The following is a 21,477-nucleotide window of genomic DNA, read 5'->3' as shown; positions in this document are numbered from 1 at the left end:
CCCCACGCCGAGCGCCTCGGCGGACCCCGCCCCGCCCCGCCCCCGTCGCTAGGGGCTCTGGGGACTCCGACGCACCTGCGCGGCGCGGCGTTCGCGGTTTCGCTTTTTCGGGACCTTCGTTTCTGCCGTCGCCGAGCTCCCCCGGTTCTCCCACATCTGTGCGACCATGTTCGTTCCCTGCGGAGAATCGGTCCCCGACCTCGCGGGCTACACCTTCCTAATGGTGAGTCCCCGCTTTCGCGAGCACCGCGTGCCGGGCTTGGGGTGCTTCCTCTCGAGAGGTTTCTGAGGTGGCTCGCCACCGCGAGTCAAGGTGTTTCACCAGCCCTGGGACAGAGGGCGGTCCTTGCTTCTGTCTCAGGTTTGCAGCCTGCACTGCAGACCGGTGGTCGCTGGATGCGGCGCTATCACCATACGTTTCTGAGACGGGGGCTTGTAGTCTTCGTTGACTGTGAAACATAATGTGTTTGGTTGTTTCAGGTAACGTTGTGCATAGGTACGGGCCATTTTCTTTTCATTATATCCTAGAAAATCTTTCTCAGCTAGTAGCAGAGCCAGTCGTAAGCTTGCAACACTTGGTCACTAACTAGGAAACTACAAGTGAGGTAATAAAAGTTATCTTCGTCAGCAGCTAACATAACGGTTTTACTGCTTCTAATATTGCCCATATTCCGTCACTGTTTCAATAAAGAGTGTGTAATGTAAAAATATTAAATAAGACTAGGTCTTTGTCCTCAGGAGGTGTGCAGTCTAGTTGGAAACACACGTAAACCAGTAAGGGCAATAAATGCAAGGATAGTACTTTGAAAAGGGTACAGAAGAACCCTAGGACTTATTGGGAGGGGGAGGGACACAAGGACCTGTTAAAAGTTTTATGTGTGGAATCCAGGGGCGGGGCAAGAGGGGGAACCTCATAGACACAGAGAACAAATTGATGGTTGTCAGAGGCGGGTGAGGACAAGGGCTGCTTGAAATGAAATAAAGACAGGGAAAAGGTACAAATCCCCAGTTATAAATAAGTTTTGGGTGTCAATTGTAGGGCGTGGTGTCTATAATAAACAATACTGTATTGTATGTATTTGAACCTTACTAAGAGAGTAGATCTTTTTTTTTTTTTTTTTTTTTTTTAAGATTTTATTTATTTATTTGACAGACAGAGATCACAAGTAGGCAGAGAGGCAGGCAGAGAGAGAGGAGGAAGCAGGCTCCCTGCTGAGCAGAGAGCCCGATGTGGGACTCGATCCCAGGACCCTGAGATCATGACCTGAGCCGAAGGCAGCAGCTTAACCCACTGAGCCACCCAGGCGCCCTAAGAGAGTAGATCTTAAAAGTTCTCATTACAAGAAAAATTTGTAACTGGTTGATTAATGTTAAGTAAACCTAATGTGGTAATCTTTTCACAATATATACATGTATCAAATTGTGTTATATACCTAAGACTGGTAAAAATGTTAATGTCAGTCATATCTCAGTTTTTTAAGTGATGGTAATCACTTTTGGGCAATTTTCACCTTAATGGTGTATTCAAGGAATATGAATGAATATTAAAATTAGTGTATGATAAGGTATTGAAAAGGGAAATTTTATGTAATTTCAAAGTATCTCCCTGAAAAATATTTATTTATCACAAAAGGGAAAGGTATCCTTGCAGGAGATGAAACATATAAGTACTATATATTCCCATGTTTACTTTGGAGTAGAGACTTGACATCAGAATGAGGCAAAATTGAGTCCCTGATGTCAGGAAGTTATCTTAGGACAAGGAGAAGGGGGTGTGGGCGTGCTCTGAGAACTGGTACAACCTGGATGGGGTCTTAGGCTCGTTCTCTCAGGTAAGGATTTCAGGGTCTTGCCTGTTCATAGGCTGCAACCATATCAGTGGACCTTGAGTCCAGACTTCTCCAGAGACTGCTAGTAAGATACCTGGCAGAAGATTAAGATTTGTAGGGAAAGTAATGTCCAAAGGATTATTGGTGGTAACCTTGACAACAATAGAGCGGTGAAGGAAGGGAAGCCATATTGGAGTAGTTTGAATAAGTGGAAGAAGGGATGGAGACTTGTATATGTAGGTATTTGTTGATCAATTCAGAAATAAAGTTCCTGGTTGCCTGGGTGGCTCAGTTGGTTAAGCAACTGCCTTCAGCTCAGGTTATGATCCCAGAGTCCTGGGATCGAGTCCCACATCGGGCTCCCAGCTCCGCGGGGAGTCTGCTTCTCCCTCTGACCTTCTCCTCTCTCATGCTCTCGCTCTCTCTTACTTTGTCTCCCTCAGATAAATGAATAAAATCTTAAAAAGAAAGCACAAAGTTCCTGCTTATGTTTTAGTGGGCAGCTGAGGAATTTTGAGTTCGAAGAGACACCAAGAAGTGAGGTGGTAGCTAGGGGAATATGTGGGATCAAGGGAGGGTATTTTAGAAGAAAAGATTACAACATGTGTGTATATGCTGATGGGAAGAATCCAATAGTGAAGAAAAGGTGGATGATGCAGGAGAGTGAGGGTCTAACTAAAGTAGCAAAATCCTTGAGAAGAGGAAAGGGAATTACAAGAGAAAACCAGGAGATTAATAGATGAGAACAATGAGAAGTGGGAGACCACCCTGAGGGACCCAGAGAAACAAGATGGAGGGGAAAAAAAGCAATTGCTAGAAGAATACAAAAGAAGAGCTACATTAAAGAGATACTTTGGAAATAGAATAAATGAAAATCAGATGAGTATTTGATGTGGTTGGTAAGAGAAAAGGAAGAAGTTTCTTGAGTTAGGTAATTAAATGAGTAATTGTTGCTCTTTTCAAAAATACAAAATGTGAGGACAAGTTTAGGCAGAAGTTTAGTTTTGTACATGTTGAATATGCATTGCCTATGAGATAACCATGTGGAGATACACATTAGGATCTGAAGTTTGGATAAATATTTTGGGCTATAGATAGAGATTTGACAGTTGGACTCTTTGAAGTCATGAGGATAAATATGCATGTGTGTTTAATGTGAAAAAAAAGCTGACCCCAACCTTAGGCACTAACAAAGCAGATGGAAAGATGACCCAAGAGGACTTTACACTTGCCTTCCCACTGCTTGAAGTGTTCTTTTCCCTGGTCTTTTTGTGGCTGTCTTCCTTACGTCTTTCAGGTCCATAATTAACTGGTCAGCTAAAGTAATTCTTTTCTTGATCACCCTATTTAAAATTGCAACCAACCACATACATACGAACACTCTCACTTACTTTTTCTCCATAGCAGTTACAACTGTATATAGACATACCTCAGAGATATCGGGGGTTTGGTTTCAAACCACAGCAGTACAGTGGAATACCGCAATAAAGCAAGTCTAATGAATTTTTTGGTTTCCCAGTACATGTGAAAATTATCTTTATACTATAGTCTGAAGTTTGCAATAGCATTCAGTCTAAAAAAACAATGTACATACCTTAACTTTAAGATACTTTATTGCTACAGAATGCTGACCATCATCTGAGCTTTCAGTGAGTCACAGTCAATGATTGCAGATCAAATAATAACAAATAATAATAGTGAAAAAGTTTGAAGTGTTGAGAGATTTACCAAAATGTAACAGACACAAAGTGAGCAAATGCTGTTGGGAAAATGGTGCTAATAGACTTCCTTGAATGAGGGTTGCCACAAACCTTCAGTTTGTAAAAAAAAAAAAACACATTATCTGTGAAGCTCAATAAAGTGAAGCCTGCCTCTATTTCACTATTTTATTACATTAAATCACTCCGTCACTTGAATGGAAGCTCTATGAGGGCAGGAACTTTTGTCAGTTTGTCTTACTGCATTCCTAGTGCCTAGAGCAATGATAGACACGTGGTAAGTGTTCCACAAATGTTAGATCAGTAGTCTCAAAAGTAGAGGAAGCCTCAGTGGCAACTAATGAGTCTCCACAGCTACGACGTACCTGAGCATAACCATCCAAAGGCAGTCCTGTGATTAGTGTCTTCTGTCTAAACTTTAAAAAATGCTGGTAATTCAATGACTTAACGAACATTTTTGTGTTTTTATTATTTCAGCCAGCAGTATCTGTTGGAAATGTTGGCCAGCTTGCAATGGATTTGATTATTTCGACACTAAATATGTGTAAGATCGGTTACTTCTATACCGATTGTCTTGTGCCGATGGTTGGAAACAATCCATATGCAACTGCAGAAGAAAATTCAACAGAACTCAGTATAAATGCTGAAAGTATGTAAGACTTAAGCCTGTTTTATTCTGTTCTAAGGGAGAATGGTTTTAAATTAGATATAGATTCTACTGATACTGTTTTATAGCAGATGTGTACTCAGTGCCAGCTTTGTGCAGAATTTATGACCTGGTCACGTCCTGTTCTCTCACATCTGGTTCTTAGCCTTTTTGAAATAGCAACTCCTATAATGACCATACTTCTTTAACTAGAATTTGAGGTGGTTGGTTTGTTTTTGGGGTTTTTTTTTGCATTTTTTTTTCTTTCTTTTATCCTCAGTTTTAATTTCTGTCTTTCTGGCAAGTATAAGCACCACTAATACCAAGAAAGGGGGAAAAGAATTCCACCAGGTTCAGTTTATATGTTTAACATGCGCTACCTTACATTAGCCTCGTAGTCATCCTTTCATATTATTATAGAATCCATAATAATGTAATGTCAATAAGGCTCAGAGAGATTGAGTTGCCTAATAGTACTAGTAGGTGTAGGCTTTTCCTATGCCATAAATCACACAGTTCTTCATTGGACTATCAAGCTTGATTAATTGGGGAACACAGTTGATATTGCACTGACCATTGTGTTTGTAATGTGGTACTACTCTTAGCTAGGAGGGGAAAGCCATTCATCATGAAGCACAGGAGTATCCACTTGCTTTGTCGGCAAGCTGCTCTGTTGGTTGCTCAGTTTTCTGTTTACAATTTTAAGGTGAAAGCCACAGGTGCTAGAGTAGTATGAAAGACCATTGATGGGCTAAAAGACCAATGAAGAGCCTTCTTTTTTTTTTGGTCCATCTTATTGATGGTGCCACTAGCTTGCAATAAGGAAATAAACTTATAAAAAGTAACCTTAAGGGGCACCTGGGTGGCTCAGTCAGTTAAGTGGCTGCCTTCAGCTCGGGTCATAATCTCAGGGTCCTGGGATTGAGTCCCATGTTGGGCTCCCTGCTCAGTAGGGAGCCTACTTCTCCCTCTGCCTGCTGCTCTCCCTGCTTGTGTCCTCTCTCTCTCTCTCTCACAAATAAATAAAATATTTTTTAAAAAGAAGTCCTTAATATTAAAATTCCTCCAGGAATGATGGCTCTGTTAACACAAGACTGAATTTCAGTTACTGCCTTAAAGGATAAAGGGAGTGTAAATGGTAGAACTAGAATTTATATACTTCCACTAATGATAACAACTGTCATTTTATTATTTCCTATGAGCTGAACACTATGTGTTTAAATATATTAATTCATTTAATCCTCACAGCTACTCTTTGGGTAGTTTTATTGATGAGGAAACCATTGCACAGAGAAGTTAAGGTCACATGACTAATTGGTGTAAGTGAGCTTCTAAGCAAGGCTCTGGCCCCCTTAAGCACAACACCACTCTGCTAATACACTTTCACTCTAGTAGAACACCCACTGGGTTTTCTCTGACATAAACATGCATCAAGTCAGTTGGGTAAAGTCCTTTAATCCACTTTATTATTAAGATGAGGTATTTTAAAATAAATTATAAACATCATGACATTCTATCTTCAGGTATGCGTCTTTTAAGAACAATTTCTTGTATAGCTAAAATGCCATCACGTTTAACAAAATTAGCAATTTCTTAGTGTCTTCATATACCCTATCATATTCCCATTGTTCCAGTGTACCCCAAAATGTCCTTTTTTAAAAATATTTTATTTACTTATTTGACAGAGGGAGAGATCACAAGTAGGCAGAGAGGCAGAGAGGCTTATGCTGAGCAGAGAGCCTGATGCGGGACTCAATCCCAGGACCCTGAGATCATGACCTGAGCTGAAGGCAGACGCTTTAACCCACTGATCCACCCAGGTGCCCCCCAAATGATCCTTTAAAGTTAGTTTGTCTAAGCTAAGACCTATAGTAGTCATTTGATTATTGTGCCTCTGGAATTTCTTTTACCCTAGAGCAGTCTCTTCTTTTCTTTTCCCCTTCTTCATGAAACTGACTTATTGAGGAAGAAACTGGACCCATTGTCTTAGGGACGTCTCACTTGCTACATTTGATTATTTGTCATTTGACTTGTCATTTGACTTATACCTGCATATCTGTTCCTCTAGTCTATTTTCTGTAACAGTACTTAGATCCAAAGGCTTCATTAGATAAAAGCTAAATATTTTGCACCAGAATACATGAAAGGTGATGTTGGTTTCATATTTTATCACTTCAGCAAAGTAATGGGAAGCAGGATCTTAAAAAAGATAAGCATGATGCACTGATGGAGAACATGAGTGTTGCTATTATAGGAGCTGGTGTATCTTAACATTTTACCCATTCCCTACAGATACATCTCTTCCTACTATGTCTGTTGAATTGCAGTGGATGTGTATGTCAGAGATAGATTACAGGCCTGAATGGCCCACATCTCAGTCTCTTTCCCCTAAATTTGTGCTCTTTTCCCTAGTTCCAAACTTTCTTCTCTTGCCTCCTTTGTCCTGAACATAACTGGTAGTCACTAGACTTGCTGATGCACCATAGCCCCTAGTCACACCATACAAGATACTCCCCAAAAGACCTAAAACTGGAAGGACATGAACTACCAAAGGATTTGCTGAAGGCTGGGTTATTTACTGTAACTAAGAGCTTACTCTTCAGCACAGAAGCCTAATCATGCTTCCAAGAGACTCCATATTTCATTCTTGGTTCATTTCAGAGCTTCTTGTTTTTGGGCAGGGATATGTTAAACATCAGCAAAGTAGGCCCTTTCTAGAATGTGATGAAGGTTATGGATCCTTTTCCCAGAAGAAGAGCACACACATTGACTCACAGAAAATTTTACATTTATTTTGCATGTTCTCTTTCAGAAACTCCTAAAGAACACAAATGTGCCTATTTCAGAGATTTTATCATATGGCTAACATTCTTCTGCATTTTATTTTTCTCTTAATCCCAGTGAGTTTTGCTGTTCTCTAACAGAAGAGGGGAGAATATCAGAAACTAAAAACATTCTTAAGAATGATTTTATTTGTCATAATGCCAGAAGTTTCCAGAGGAATACTTCTCTGGTTTTGCAGTCAGAGAAGAAGAATAATTTTTGATATTTTCTTACAGTTATCTTGTCAGGCACGCCTGTGTGGCTCAATCCATTAAACGTCTGACTCTTGATTGCAGCTCAGATCATGATCTCAGGGTTGTGAGATCAAGCCCCACACTGGGTTCTGTACTGGGCATGGAGCTTGCTCAAGGTTTGTTTTCTCTCTTTGGCCCCAACCTATAAAAAAATAAAAATAAAATACATAAACCATTAACTCGACAGAAATGAATCTGTTCTGTAGAATAAAGGTCACAGATGCATTTTAAGGTACTATTAAAATATTTTAACTGAATGATATAGTTCATATGTTTTATATTTATTTATTGAAAATGTTAGGTATAAAAGTTCTTACAATTCAATTTTAGTTTTTATGTTAGTAATTTTATTTGTATGACTCCATCATTTTAAGTATCTTGTTTCATTTTTTTGTCTTTGTAGTATATGCATTGCCTTCGAAGAAGCTGGTGGCTCTTCAGTTAAGATCCATTTTTATTAAGGTTAGTGTATTTGTCATTTTAAAGTGATCAAATTTAAATATAATGAGAAAATACTAAGTATTATTGAGAATGAAGATTCAAAACTCAGTTCTGCTCTTTTTACTGTATGTACAATTAAGAAAAGTGTGGTTCTATAGAGAATATTACAAAATTTCAGAGGTGTTACCATTGTTTTATGATTATATTGAAAGGACTTGGGACATACAGGGTAGGTCTTATGTATTCTCTTCAGGTAGCATTGGTGAAAACATTTAAGCATAGGAATATTTTCGGTTTACTCCATTTGTGTTGCATTTCAACCAGTGGCATATACATTTAAATTACGTATGTGTCAGAATAAATTCTGAATCTTCTTTTCCTCTTCCACTGCTACCACTATTGTTCAAACCACTGCTACACGTTCCCACAAATACCTAATATTCTATTTGTAAATAGCACCACCAGTGATCCTTTAAACCTAAATCAAACACATCACTTCTCTCTTCAAACCCTCTGGGGGCTTCCTGTTTGATTCCCAGTGAACTCACAGCCCTTACTTTGGCTTATCCTGGTTCTACCTCTGTCCTGGTACAGTACCCACTAGCTATATGTAGCTATTTAAATTTTGATTCGTAAGCTAAAAGTAAATAAAATTAAAAACTAGTTTCTCCTTTACACTAGTTACATTTGAAGTTTCCATAGTAACATGTGGCAAGCAGCTGCCATAAAGAGCTCTGCTTTTATTACAGAGCGTTCTCCTGGACAGCTGCTCAACCTGGTCTAACTTAGAGCTCATTGCCTGTTTCCCTCTTGCACTCAGCCATACTAGCTGCTCTGTTGTTCAGACAGATTAAGCTCACTCCTGTCCCAGAGTCTTTACATTGTTCTTCCTGCCTGGAATACTTTTCCCCTAGATACCTAAATGGCTCACTTCCTTCAGTCCTTGCTTAAATGTTACCTCATCAGAAATGCCTTCCCTGACCACCCTTTCTGTGGTCTTATCCTGGGGTGGTTTTCTTCACAGCTTCTCACTACTTGGCATATCATATATTTATCATTTACAACTAGTATAAAGTGAGTTTTCTGAGAGAAGTGACAATGTGTCATTTACTCTTATATCCCCACCTTCCAGAATAGTGCCTAGCATGTAGAGAAGCACTTGGTCAATACTGGTTAAGTGGATTAAATACCATCTTTTGGGAGGTCAGAAATATGTCAGCATTCCATAGGCTCTCCCCCATGCCGCATCCATTTAAATGGAATCTTATGGTATGTACTTTATGTCTAGCTTTCTTTACTAAACATTCTATTCGTGAGGTCTATCCATGTTTTTCCAAGGAGAGGTAGTTCATTCTCATTTCTGTGGGATTCTGTTATATAAATAAACCATGATTTATCCATTGTACTATTAATGGAACATTAGATTTTTTTCCAGTTTGAGATGACTGGGAATAATGCTATGCTTATTTTGATATTTACATTAGAATCACTCTTTACTTTTTTTAGTTAATAACATACTCAAAATTTTGCAGTGAGAGTTGGTATTATTTCTACATTATGCCATGCGTGTGGCTTTTTCTGTTCTCAATACTTGGGTAAGTTCAAGAATTAAGATGGGGAAAAAAGGAATTAGGATAGACAAACAATTGAGATAGAAAAAAATTTCTTTTTTTTTTTTTTTAAATATTTTATTTATTTATTTGACAGAAAGAGAGAGATCACAAGCAGGCAGAGAGGCAGGCAGAGAGAGAGGAGGAAGCAGGCTCCCTGCTGAGCAGAGAGCCCGATGTGGGGCTCGATCCCAGTACCCTGGGATCATGACCTGAGCCGAAGGCAGAGGCTTTAACCCACTGAGCCACCCAGGCGTCCCTAGAAAAAAATTTCTAAGTGAAATTTTTGGTAGGTGGAAATAGTGATTTCAAAATACCAAATATTTATTGAACATGGATTTTTTTTGCACCAATATGGCTATAAGTAATATATATACACACCTATGAACGTAAATATATACATATATAAATATACATGTATATATATGCATGTGTGTGTGTGTATATATATATACGTACATATATATACCATATATATATACACATACACACACACATATATACATGATGAAGGTAGGTACTAACATCCTCATTTTACGAATGAGGAAAACTGAAACACGGGAAGTTTAAGCATTTTCCCTGAGACACATGGTCTGTGTAGGAGGTAAAGCCAGCATTCTAGACCAGGCAGCTCGACTCCAGAGCCTACTTCTCTTAATCATACTGTACCACCTTACTATTTCAAAAGCTAGCTATTTCTTATCTGCATTTTAAATTCTGTTCATATTTTATTAACAGTCTGTGAAGAGTTTCCATAAAGTGAGTTTTTTCTCCCCAAAATTTCATAACCCACTTTCCAGATTAACCAGCTGTTAACATCTTGCCATACCTGCTTTTTCTACTCTGTTTCCATGTGCATGCACAGTTTCCTTCTGCCAAAGGATCCAAAAGTAGGCTACTGATGTCATCATATTTTACCCAAAAATACTTCACCATGCATCTTTCAAGAATAAGGACATTCTCGGGTGCCTGGTTGTCTCATTGGATTAAGCCTCTGCCTTCAACTCAGGTCGTGGTCTCGGGGTCCTGGGATCGAGCCCCCTCTCTCTGCCTGCCTCTCTGCTTACTTGTGATCTTTCTCTGTCAAATAAATAAAATCTTAAAAAAAAAAAAGAATAAGGACATTCTCTTTCACAATCACAGCAGCATTCTCTAAGAAAATCAGCATTTAATGAATTATTCAGTAGTATCATAAGACATAGTCAAATTTCCCAAGTTGTCCCTAAAATATTCTTCAAATCTGGATCCAATCAAGTTTCACATGTTACATTCGGCTATAATATCTTTTTAGTTGGTAGCCATTGATGTAGAAGTGGCCTTTTTCTGTTCATAATACTGACGCCTTTGAGGATCAGTGCCAGATATTCGGCATCCTAGGTTCACCTGATTATTTTCTAGTTATGTTCCGTTAAGAAATTTCTAGCAAGAACATCTCATAGATGTCCATGTGATAGTTTTTAAGTAATTATTACTCAAGTAGAGAACTGAGAAATTTTCCTTTACCAGTCAGAATAGAATTTTTTTGAAATCTAGATTCCTCATGATTTATTTAATTGTAAAGATACAATAAAAAATTCATTGCTCTGCATCCCTTGTCTTTACTTTAAGGACAATAAGTGAATCTGAAAATAATTACAATTTTATATATATGAATTATTTATCATCACATAAGGTCGATAAAATATTTTAAAGGATACTCTTATTATATGCTAAGATCTAACTTTTAGACTTTCTTTTTATTCTTTCAATGATATATGAAGTATAAATCAAAACCATTCTGTGAAAAACTGCTTTCCTGGGTGAAAAGTAGTAACTGTGCCAAAGTCATTGTTCTTTCAAGCAGTCATTCATATCACCGGAATGATCTACAGCTTCGCAGGTATGTTTTTGCCTTTGAAAAATTTTGTTATGTTTTACACTGTATTATTATGGTGTCTCTATTGAAAAGCTAAAATAAGTTTTTAAAACCATGTATATCTTTACCTCCCCTCTCTGGAATTTAGATAGAACAAAGTCAAGAGATAGGAGAGAGTATGGTTAGGTAGTCCTATGATTGGGACCCAAGGAAGGCTTTGGTATAAAGATAGAGATGGTTCTGGAACTGTGCTTAGATTGTTTGGTATTGTCTGTGGCGACATCACAGAGCTCAGCTGATGAAGAAAAAAAGAGAAAGGGTACCTAAGATTTACTGGATGATAATTTTTTGGAAGACTGGATTCACATTTCTATTCATTTCGCCATCACAGAAACCCAGGCATGTCAGACTAAACTCCTAGCTAAATAGAAGGCAAAATATCCAAGAAATAGATTTATTTCATTATTTCATTTTCATTTATGCACCAAAAAATCATGATGAAGGAAACATTAGCCAAGACTAACCTTTCAAAATTGGAGCTAATTTTTAGTAATCTCATGATAGATACAACACATCTAGGAATCTCACAAAAAGCTTCATGGCCAGAAGGGAGCAGAGCTGTGGGAAATAGGTTATCTTCATGATGGCCTTGCCTTAGTTAAAATTGGCCTGTCTTTATACTCTCTCCTCTAAGTATGTAAATAGCAAGCCAGAGCAGTATTTTTACATGTTATTCTTCTGTAGACTGCTGAACCTTGTGCTTTGCTTTAGCAACAGACTATAGAGAGAACAAACATTTGCTTAAAAAACTTGCCTTAATGTTCATATTTTTTGGTGGGTTTTTAGAAAGTTAATTATATGTTTGCTTCCAGTACTCCCTTCAGGTACCTACTCACACCTTATGTGCAAAAAAGTATTCAAACTAAAATAACGAGCCTTAACTGGGAAGAAATGGAAAAAAGCCCATGCATTCCTGAAATAAATGATTCTGAGTTTTGTATTCGTATTCCTGGAGGAGGTATCACAAAAACACTCTATGATGAAGGGTGAGTTTGTTTGTTTGTTCATTTGTTCCCCACCTTATTTAAAAATTAAGAGGAGTACCTGGCTGGCTCAGTCAGAAGGGCATGTGACTCTTGATCTCAGGGTAGTGAGTTTATTAAATACCCACATTGGGCATGGAGCCTACTTTAAAAAAAAAAAAAAAAGTGAAAGTAAGATAAGTGGGAGAGTGTGTTGGATTCTATTGGAACTTTGAAAATATCTTTATAAAATAGGTACTCATACATTCAGGGGAAAGATTGAAATTTAGTCTTAGGAGAATTGGTTCCTAAAATACCAAATTTAATGTTTTATAATGTGCAGCATGTTAAGGATCCTGAAACTTACTCTCTGCAACCTCTACAATCAGTCTTTTTTTAAATTATGGTAAAATATATGAAACATTAAAACATTAATGTAACTGTTTTTAAGTGTACAGTTAATTGCCATTTATGAATTCACAGTGTTGTATATCAATCACCAACTATCTGCTTTCAGATCTTTGTCATTGTTCTAAACAGAGCATCTACATTTATCCAATAACAACTCCTATTTAGTTCAAAATCCATACTAAGGTCTTTACCTTCATTTCTGATTTTAGTAATTTGAGTCTTTTTTTCTTCTCAATTTTCTTGATCTTTTCAAATAACCAACTTTTGGTTTTATTGATTTTTCTCTTATTTTTCTGTTCTCTATTTTATTTATCTCCACTCTAATCTTCATTATTTCCTTTCTTCTGCTAACTCCAGATTTAGTTTGCTTTTATTTTTGTAGATCCTAAGCGTAAACTCGGGTTATTAATCTGTGAAATTTCTTTTTTTTTTTTTTTTTTTTTAAGATTTTATTTATTTCTTTGACAGAGAGAGATCACAAGTAGGCAGAGAGGCAGGCAGAGAGAGAGAGAGGAGGAAGCAGGCTCTCTGCTGAGCAGAGAGCCCGATGCGGGACTCGATCCCAGGACCCCGAGATCATGACCTGAGCCGAAGGCAGCGGCTTAATCCACTGAGCCACCCAGGCGCCCTGAAATTTCTTTTTTTAAATGTGCATTTGTAGCTCTTACTTTCCCTCTTAATCTGCCTTAGCTGCATCTCCTAAGTTCAGCATGTTGTTTACATTTTCATTCACCCCTAAATTTTCTAATTTACCTTGTGATTTCTTCTTTGACCAATTAGTTGTTGGATATTGTGTTGTTTAATTTCCACATATTTGTGAATTTTCCAGTTTTTCTTCTGTTATTGATTCTGGGATCATGCTGTTGTGATCAAAAAAGACATTTTGTGTGATTTTAATCTTTTTCATTTATCAGGTGTTCTTTTGTGCCCTACCAAAGGTCTGTCCTGGAGAATGTTCTGTGTGCACTTGAGAAAAATGTGTATTCTGCTTTTGTAGAGTATTCTGTATGTATCTGTTAGGTCTTAACCAGTGTTGTGTGCGTCTTCTCTTTCCTTCTCAGTCTGCATGTAGGCTGTTGAAGTCTCCAGTCATTACTGTAGCACTGTATGTACTTCTCCCTTCAGTTCTCTCAGTGTTTGCTTCATAATTTGGGGACTCCTGCTTTGTGAATATGTCTTTATATTTGTTATGTCTTCTTGATGAATTGGCTCTTTTATCAATATATAATGGCCTTCTTGGTCTTTCATAACAGTTCTTGAAGTCTATTTTTTCTGATATGTGTATACCCATGCTGCTCTCTTGGTTACTATTTATATGGAATATCTTTTTCCATCTCTTCACTTTCAAACTATGTGTATCCTTATATTCAAAGTAAGTCTCTTGTAGACAGTACATAGTTGGATCATGTTTTTTAATCCATTCTGCCAATCTGTCTTTTGATTAGAGAATTTAATCCCATTTGCATTAAAGGTAATTAGTGATGAAGGACTTACATTTTGCTCTTTGTTTTCTATATATCTTATAGCTTTTTTTGTTCTTCATTTGCTGCTTTGCAGCCTTCTTTTGTGCTTAGTTGATTTTTTATAGTGACCTCTTTTGAGTCTCTTCACATTTTCTTTTGTGTATGTTCTATAGATACTTTCTTTGTGGTTTCCATGGTGATTGCATATAACATTCTAAAGTTGTAACAGTCTAATTTGAGTTGATACCAATTTAACTTCAACTGCACACAAAAACTACTCCCATACACACTGCCTCCCCCAACCCATTGTGATACTGTTGTCACAAATCATATCTTTATATATTATGTGCCCAATAACAGATTTATGGTTGTTTTTGTGCATTTTTCTTTTAAATACTCTGCAGTCACTCTTGATTAGTCTTTGGGAATCATGAACTTCTAGAAGGCAAGCGAAAGTAAAGGTGGAAATTAGAAAGAGGTCTTTTTTTTTCTTTCAGCCCCTTTTTCATAAATTGATTTGTATGACTTACATGATGACCCAGCCAGCCATCAGATTTATAGACACTTACACTGTCCCTATTTTTGCCTGCCCTTAGCTTTCTGTCTCATACGACCCGAGGCTAAGTTTGGGGCTAACCAGAAGGCCATGCTGTATGCTTCAACTCCCTCTGACTCTTCCTTGCCGGGAGTTGATGTACCTGGTGGGTTCGTGGATAACAGAGCCAACGGTTATGAAGAGGGGGAGGACAGCATTTAGTGGTCTCAGGAAAGAGGAGCAGGAGTGTCTGGCTCCTGGTCTTTCCAGTTTAGAAAAGGCACTGGGCCAGGTAGGGACCACAGGAGCTGAAGTCCGCCTGCCCTTGTCTCTTTTTTCCCCTTGGTTCTGTGTTACAAGAGTTGCTGGAGACCGTTTCAGATGATTATTTAATTTGTAAATATTGTACACATTTTTGTACAAAATTGTACAAAGCTCATAGTCTACTCCCTGCTCTCCCTTGAGGAGAGATGAATGAACAGCATCTTTTTGTGCTGTCAGTGGTGGCTTTAGAGGAGCTTTAGAGGTGGCTTTAGAGAGATAACCTAGAAGAAATTTAAATATATCTGTGCCATCATTGCTCGAAGTCAATCAATAAATCTGCCTCCTTACTTAACATAATACATATCGGAGTGTAAACCTTAGCAAATAGAACGACTGATTTGCTTGTCCTAAAATCTACATTGTGACTCTTGCATGACCCGAAGAAGTCATAATAGTAACACAAGTAGTAGTCATGGTAATAACTAATTAAGGGCCTGGCACTGTTCTGTGCACTTTATGTGTATTAAATTACTTAATTCTCCTATTAAGCTCATAGGTATATATTGCTGTTAACCACATGTTATGAATAAGAAAACTAAAGAGCAACAAGATGAAATAAGTGCTAAAAGCCATGTGGGTAATCTGTGGCAGAGCCAGGAGTCAAACGTAGACATCTGGCCTCAGATCCTGCACATCTAACCACTTCATTCTGGAGCTAGCATTCATGGTTCATGATCACGTGAGCTTTATTCTTTGTCTAAAAGGTGAACTTGTTCCTTGTTATTTATAATTACTTTTGCCACTGCTCCTTTCCAAAATATTCAAGACTTCTCAGAAAGGATACAGGCATTTCAGGTTGTTTCCCCAGTACAGCTTGTTTTGTCTGTCTCTGGCCATACTTGTGTACCATTTCAGCTTTCTCTTTTTCTCTGAAAATCTACTCTATTCCTATTAAAACCATCATTCCTTCTCATTTTTTTTTCCTAGTCTGTCATTTCTGTTTTTACTTCTTTTCCTCTCTAGCACATTCCGCATAGTATAAAATATCACTTCAAGTATTCTTTTGGTGGAGGCCCTGGCTACGTAACCATCCTCTGCACCTGCCCTACAGACCACCAGCTAGCTTTCAGTCCTTCTCTTGCTTCATTCAGGCCACATCACATAGTAGCTTAGACTGCTGTTAGTCTGATTGGACTGCCATAACAAAATACCGTCAGCGGGGTTGGTTAAACCCCAAGTTTATTTGCTCACAGTTCTGGAGGCTAGAAGCCTGAGATTGGGGAGCCAGCATGGTTGGATTCTGGTGAGGGCCCTCTTCATGGCTTGCAGAGGGCTACCTTCTGGCCATATCCTCACATGACAGAGAGAGACCTCTCATTTCTTCCCTCCTTATAAGACCACAGTACTGGGCGCCTGGGTGGCTCAGTGGGTTGGGCCGCTGCCTTCGGCTCAGGTCGTGATCACAGGGTCCTGGGATCGAGTCCCGCATTGGGCTCTCTGCGCAGCGGGGAGCCTGTTTCCTCCTCTCTCTCTCTCTCTCTCTCTCTCTCTGCCTCTCTACCTGCTTGTGATCTCTCTGTCAAGTAAATAAATAAAATCTTTAAAAAAAAAAAAAAAAAAGACCACAGTACTGTCAGATTAGGTCCTTCACTTTATGACTGGTTTAATCCTAATTACCTGCACAGATCTTTCTCCAGATATAGTTGCATTGGGGTTTAGGGCTTCAGTTTTGGAGGGACATGGGTTTGGTCTGTAGCAGCTGCTATCAAGATCTTTTGAGCGATTCCCCCTGCTTCCTCCTCACTCGCTCTGTTCCATCTCGAGTGTTGTTAGAATTAAAATTCAAGACTGATCACAACATCCCCTGAGTAAAGTGCATCAGCAGTTTTACTTGCTGTGTGCAGAATCTGGGTCATACTCCCCATATAAGGCCCTGCAGGATTTCCTTGCCTGGCTCATTCCTTGGTGCCTTGGACTCCAACTAAATGACTAGCAGCCAGTTTCCTAAAAGCTGTCTCATTCTTCCTTCCCTTGTCTGGTGTACTTTTCTCTCTTATCTACCTTGCAAAAACTAACCCCGTTTCCAAGAGTCACCTCACAGAGCACTCCTTGTGCCCTCCCTTGCTTCTCCCTTCTGCACAAGGACTCTTTGTATTCCCACAGCTCTCTGCTCCTTCACGCTGACTTGTTAGTTCTTTACAAATCAGATTTGCCATCTTGCCATCAACAACTAGAAATTGGACAAAATTAATGAAACAACTTTTTCAGACATTGGATAGCAAACAGCACACAGTTGTGGTCCCTGAGAGAAGACAAGTAAGTCCTACGGTCGCCCCTGCTTTCTCCTTACAGATACTTTGTGGACTACAGCACAAAGAAGGGGAGGGAACCTGAGCAGAGTGGTCTTGTTGAGTTGAGAAGGCAGATATCATGATTGAGGAATGCTGGGACACCTAGAATGAATGAGGCAGAGAACCAGAAAAGGGCTATTCAAGAAGAGCCTTAGGGGTCTCCCTGAGTCTTTGTCAGAATTCTGAGCCACGTGTGTAGGGCAAAACTCCATGAGACCAAAGAATAACTTCTGGGTAGGTGTAAACTTGCTCACAAAGTTAGTGATGATAACAAAATATTATAAAAGTTAGACGTACTCATCATAGAACATTTGGAAAATGTAGAATAGCCCAAAGAAATAATATTTATAATACACAGCTCTATCACCCAGAAGTAACTACCATTACTAATTTTTCACTTGTTCTCTTCCCAACTCCTTTAAAATATACTTGAATTGAATGTGTGTGTACCTGCAAGATAAGTCTAACTTAAACTTTAGAGTTCATCCTATTTAAAAATGTTTCTCACAAAATCAGTTTTAATTTTCTAATGCAAATCTTTCATTTATAATCAAACCCATGTTTAATGTTCAGTGCAATTATACATTCACTGCAATAAAGAATTTTTGAAATTGAGAAAACTATTTTTGCTAAATTATTTGTAACATATATATTAGCCTTCCCATTATGAGAACAAATATGTATTCTGATCTCTGGAAAAGATATTTGTTACCCTAATGATAGGTGGTAGCAGTGGTGTGGCTGACCTGAAATCTCTCATATTTAATTGGAATCAAAGTACATTTATAATTTAATAATGGATGTATTTCATGTGCTAGATTTTGATGTCACAGAGAGTAATAAAATTAGCCATTCTCCACTTTCCATTTTTACAGAGAGCACCAGAGGGTGGTATTAAAACTATCATGCTACTCTTCATGTTACAAACTAGTAGTGGAAGCATTGTAAATTCAAGACCTACCCCTGCATTTTTTAACTTAGAGGCTTGAAAATGAAGGCACAGCAAAGGAAGCTAGCCTCTCTCTAAGCAGGAGCCATTTCTCAGGCTACCAGAGCATGAATGTTTAGGAACTAGAATCTTCTGAGTCATCATGGCTCACAGTGCTACCATACAAAGCTCAAGAGCCCTAAAGATATTTGAGGATTACAAAGTGAGATGATGTAACTAGTGCTAACAACTTCCGATTTCCTATATTTATTTATTTTAGGGAGAGAGGGAGCATGCAAGCGGGGGTGAGGGGCAGAAGAAAGGGGAGAGAGAGAATCCCAAGCAAACTCCACCCTCAGTGTGGAGTCCAGTGTGAAGCGTAATCTCACGACCCTGAGATCCTGACCCAGACTGAAATCAAGAGTTGAACACTTAACTGAGTAAGCCACCAAAGCACCCTGGCCAATTTTTGATACTTAGAGGCTGAGATGCAGTGGTAGGCTCTCCTGTACATCTGAGACTTCTGAACCTACTTCTCAGAGTCTTCTCCACATCTGAAATCCCCTGCTTAGAAACCCAACTCACCTTTATTTCTGTCGCTGTCTGTCAGTGAGAATGCATTTTCCTCATAGTCCTTGGTTTTAGAGTATTAGAAATAATTTTTGCTTTTTTTGGCAAACAGGAAGCTTTTTGCATTTATTTATCTCCATCTCATCACTAGCTTAAGGCATTTATAGCTACAGTTAAGAGACCAAAAGACCTTCCAAAAGACCTGGATTCAAGTCCCACCTCTGCCACTGCATAGATAGAGAACTTTGAGTATGTTAACTACATTTCAAACCCTTTAAACTTCAGTTACTTTATTATAATAGCTAGCACATACATGGTACTGACTATGTATTGGGCACTGTTTTAACCACTTTGCCTCCACTGCCTCCATTATACCTCACAACAACCTGTGAGGGAAGTTCTGTTGTGTTCCCTCTTTTACAAATGATACACACTGAAGCTCTGATTAAGTAACTTGCTCAACATGTCTGGTAAGTGACAGAGCTAGAATTTGAATCCAGGCATTCTGTCCATGTTCCCATTATCCCAAACTGATTCAGTTATAAAATGGAGATAATTATAACTTCCTCAAGAATTGTTGTAGGGATAGAACTATAAAATATGCAGATAGTGCTTAGCACATAATAATCACTTAGTAGATGGAATGTGTAAGAAGTAATAGTAAAGGGGTACCTGGGTGGCTCTGTTGGTTAAGTGTCTGCCTTCAGCTCAGGTCTTGATCTTGAGGTCCTGGGATCTAGCCCCGTCTTAGGCTCCCTGATCAGTGGGGGGCCTCCTCCCTCTCCCTGTACCGTCCCTCATATTCCCTCTTGCTATCTCTTTCTCTCAAATAAATAAATATCCTTAAAAAAAAAGTAATAGTAAATTTTTTCCCTTTATTCAGTTCCACAGTTTTCTCTCACTGCTTTAGGTTATTAGTAACAAGGGTGTTATTTTCTTTCAATCTCCCTGCAGTGGTGCTTCTGAAAATCACTATCTTCTACAGCAGATTTAGGAAGTAGAACATACTTCAGTGGGGACAATTTTTCATGCAGGCTTATATGAGACACAAGATGCCCAATGTGGGCATTAAATGGCTTCTAGTCCTGTCCCACAAATAGCATATATCTGGAGCAAAGGGGAATAAATAAGTAATTTATTAGAAGTCTTCCAGAAATCTTCTCCTTGCCTAAAACCTGGCAGATTGTCTTAACTATAAAAATAGACACAGATAGAATCAGCATCTTGTATCCATAGAAGAATACTTAATTATCCTCTGTATTTGTTGCAGCTGTTCTAAAGAAATTGCAATGGTGATTCTGCTGAAATTTGTTTCAGAAGGAGACAATATCCCAGATGCATTAGGTCTTGTTGAGTATCTTAACGAATGGCTTCAGATACTCAAACCATGTGTAAGTTTTACTATACCTTAAGCCTCTGATTTCTCTATATATTTATAAACATTTTTATTCTATATAAGTAGACCAAATAAGTGAGAATTTGTTAAGTATAGATACATCTTTATATAAAATTTAGTTTAGTTGAACTTTTGAAAAGAGAAGAGTGCATTTAACCAACCAGTTGTCTACAGTTGTTTCATTAACACTGATTTTCCAGAAAGGAAAATCTTAAGTACTTTATTGTGTTAATTGTTCATGTTGCATTAATTAAACTAGGCACATTCTTAGAAGAATAAACAAATGTCTTTAGAATTCAGGACTTTTTTTTTTAAGGAAAGTGAAACCTGTTTATGTGAGCAATACTATAACTATTGAATATGCATTATAATTAAAATACTGTTCTATATTACAACATAAAAGCATTACACCCAGGAAATCAGTTAGCTTTTAGGCATAATAGAAGTACCATAATGATATGATAGATACTTTTTTATTCATGGTTTTGCTAGGAACAAATTGATATAAATCACAGAGCACTGATTTTTTTTATTATTATTCAACCCCTGTTCCTTTCAAATATGATTTTACTTGATAGACTCAATAGCCTTTCTGGCATATCTTTATGATTTGGAACTTAAAGAAATTTATCTTCAGTTAACATAAAAAGAAAAAACCAGAAATATATTGCTTTGTTTTCCCTTACAGTAAAACTCAGCTAAAAATGCCAGAACCAAAAAGAACAAAAACTAAAAAAAAAAAAAACTAGAGAAGGGAGAGTATTATGCTACTTAACTGCTAAAAGGGAATTTGATGGTAAAATTGAAGGATTCAAGTATTTTGTTCTTCATTTACAGTGTGATGACCCCACAGCATCTGCCTTGCGGTGGAAAATGCCAAGTTCGTGGAGATTACTCTTTGGCAGTGGTCTTCCCCCTGCACTTTTTTGACCTTTTTTCAGTTTTATACCTTATGTCCCAAGATACTTATTATCAACACAACTATTAACTATATAGAAAGCTACATTATGTAAGAATGTATTAGAAAATAAATCTTTACTTTTCACAAAAAAAAGCTCAAAGAAAATGGATTAACAAAAAAGTTGTTTTGCCATGCTTTTCACTATATACAACAAATGTAAATTTTGTACAATAAAATATTTCCTAAGTAATTTGTCTGAAATACATTTTTTTTTAAACTCAGACTTTTATATTAGTTTCCTGTTTCTGCTCTAATAAATTACCACAAACTTAGTGATTTAGAACAGCACAGTTTATATCCTGCAGTTCTGGAAGTCAGAAGTCCAAAAATAGAAGAAAACTTAATAATTCTCTGTATCTGTTGTAACTGTTCTAAAGAAATCCCAGTGGTGGTTCTACTG

General features: G+C 37.9%; 1 protein-coding gene across 2 annotated transcripts; it reads left to right on the top strand.

The window, feature by feature from the left end:
• Window positions 1–35: 35 nt before the first annotated feature.
• On the top strand, window positions 36–21,267 carry PSMG2 (proteasome assembly chaperone 2). 2 transcript variants are annotated; one of them, XM_045065354.1, is made up of 8 exons: window positions 36–223; window positions 4,025–4,196; window positions 7,674–7,732; window positions 11,082–11,200; window positions 12,049–12,222; window positions 17,140–17,187; window positions 19,991–20,111; window positions 20,954–21,267. In XM_045065354.1, exons 1-8 carry the CDS (start codon window positions 167–169, stop codon window positions 21,044–21,046), a joined length of 843 nt encoding a protein of 280 aa, XP_044921289.1. In that variant the 5' UTR covers window positions 36–166; the 3' UTR covers window positions 21,047–21,267. The 2 variants fall into 2 exon arrangements, with proteins under 2 accessions (XP_044921289.1, XP_004742732.1); XM_004742675.3 differs by lacking the exon at window positions 17,140–17,187 and having other exon boundaries at window positions 39–223.
• The last annotated feature ends 210 nt before the right edge of the window (window positions 21,268–21,477 follow it).

This window comes from Mustela putorius, unplaced genomic scaffold (assembly GCF_011764305.1).
Source record: "Mustela putorius furo isolate JIRA1106 unplaced genomic scaffold, ASM1176430v1.1 tig00003858_pilon_pilon_pilon, whole genome shotgun sequence".
Classification (NCBI taxonomy): domain Eukaryota; kingdom Metazoa; phylum Chordata; class Mammalia; order Carnivora; family Mustelidae; genus Mustela; species Mustela putorius.
This window is presented reverse-complemented; position numbering and strand designations above follow the sequence as displayed.

Coding starts and splice junctions, on each gene's coding strand:
- PSMG2 (XM_045065354.1), top strand. CDS start 167: ATGTTCGTTCCCTGCGGAGAATCGGTCCCCGACCTCGCGGGCTACACC. Junction 4,197..7,673: donor ACTCAGTATAAATGCTGAAA/GTATGTAAGACT, acceptor TTGTCTTTGTAG/TATATGCATTGCCTTCGAAG. Junction 11,201..12,048: donor AATGATCTACAGCTTCGCAG/GTATGTTTTTGC, acceptor GTTTGCTTCCAG/TACTCCCTTCAGGTACCTAC.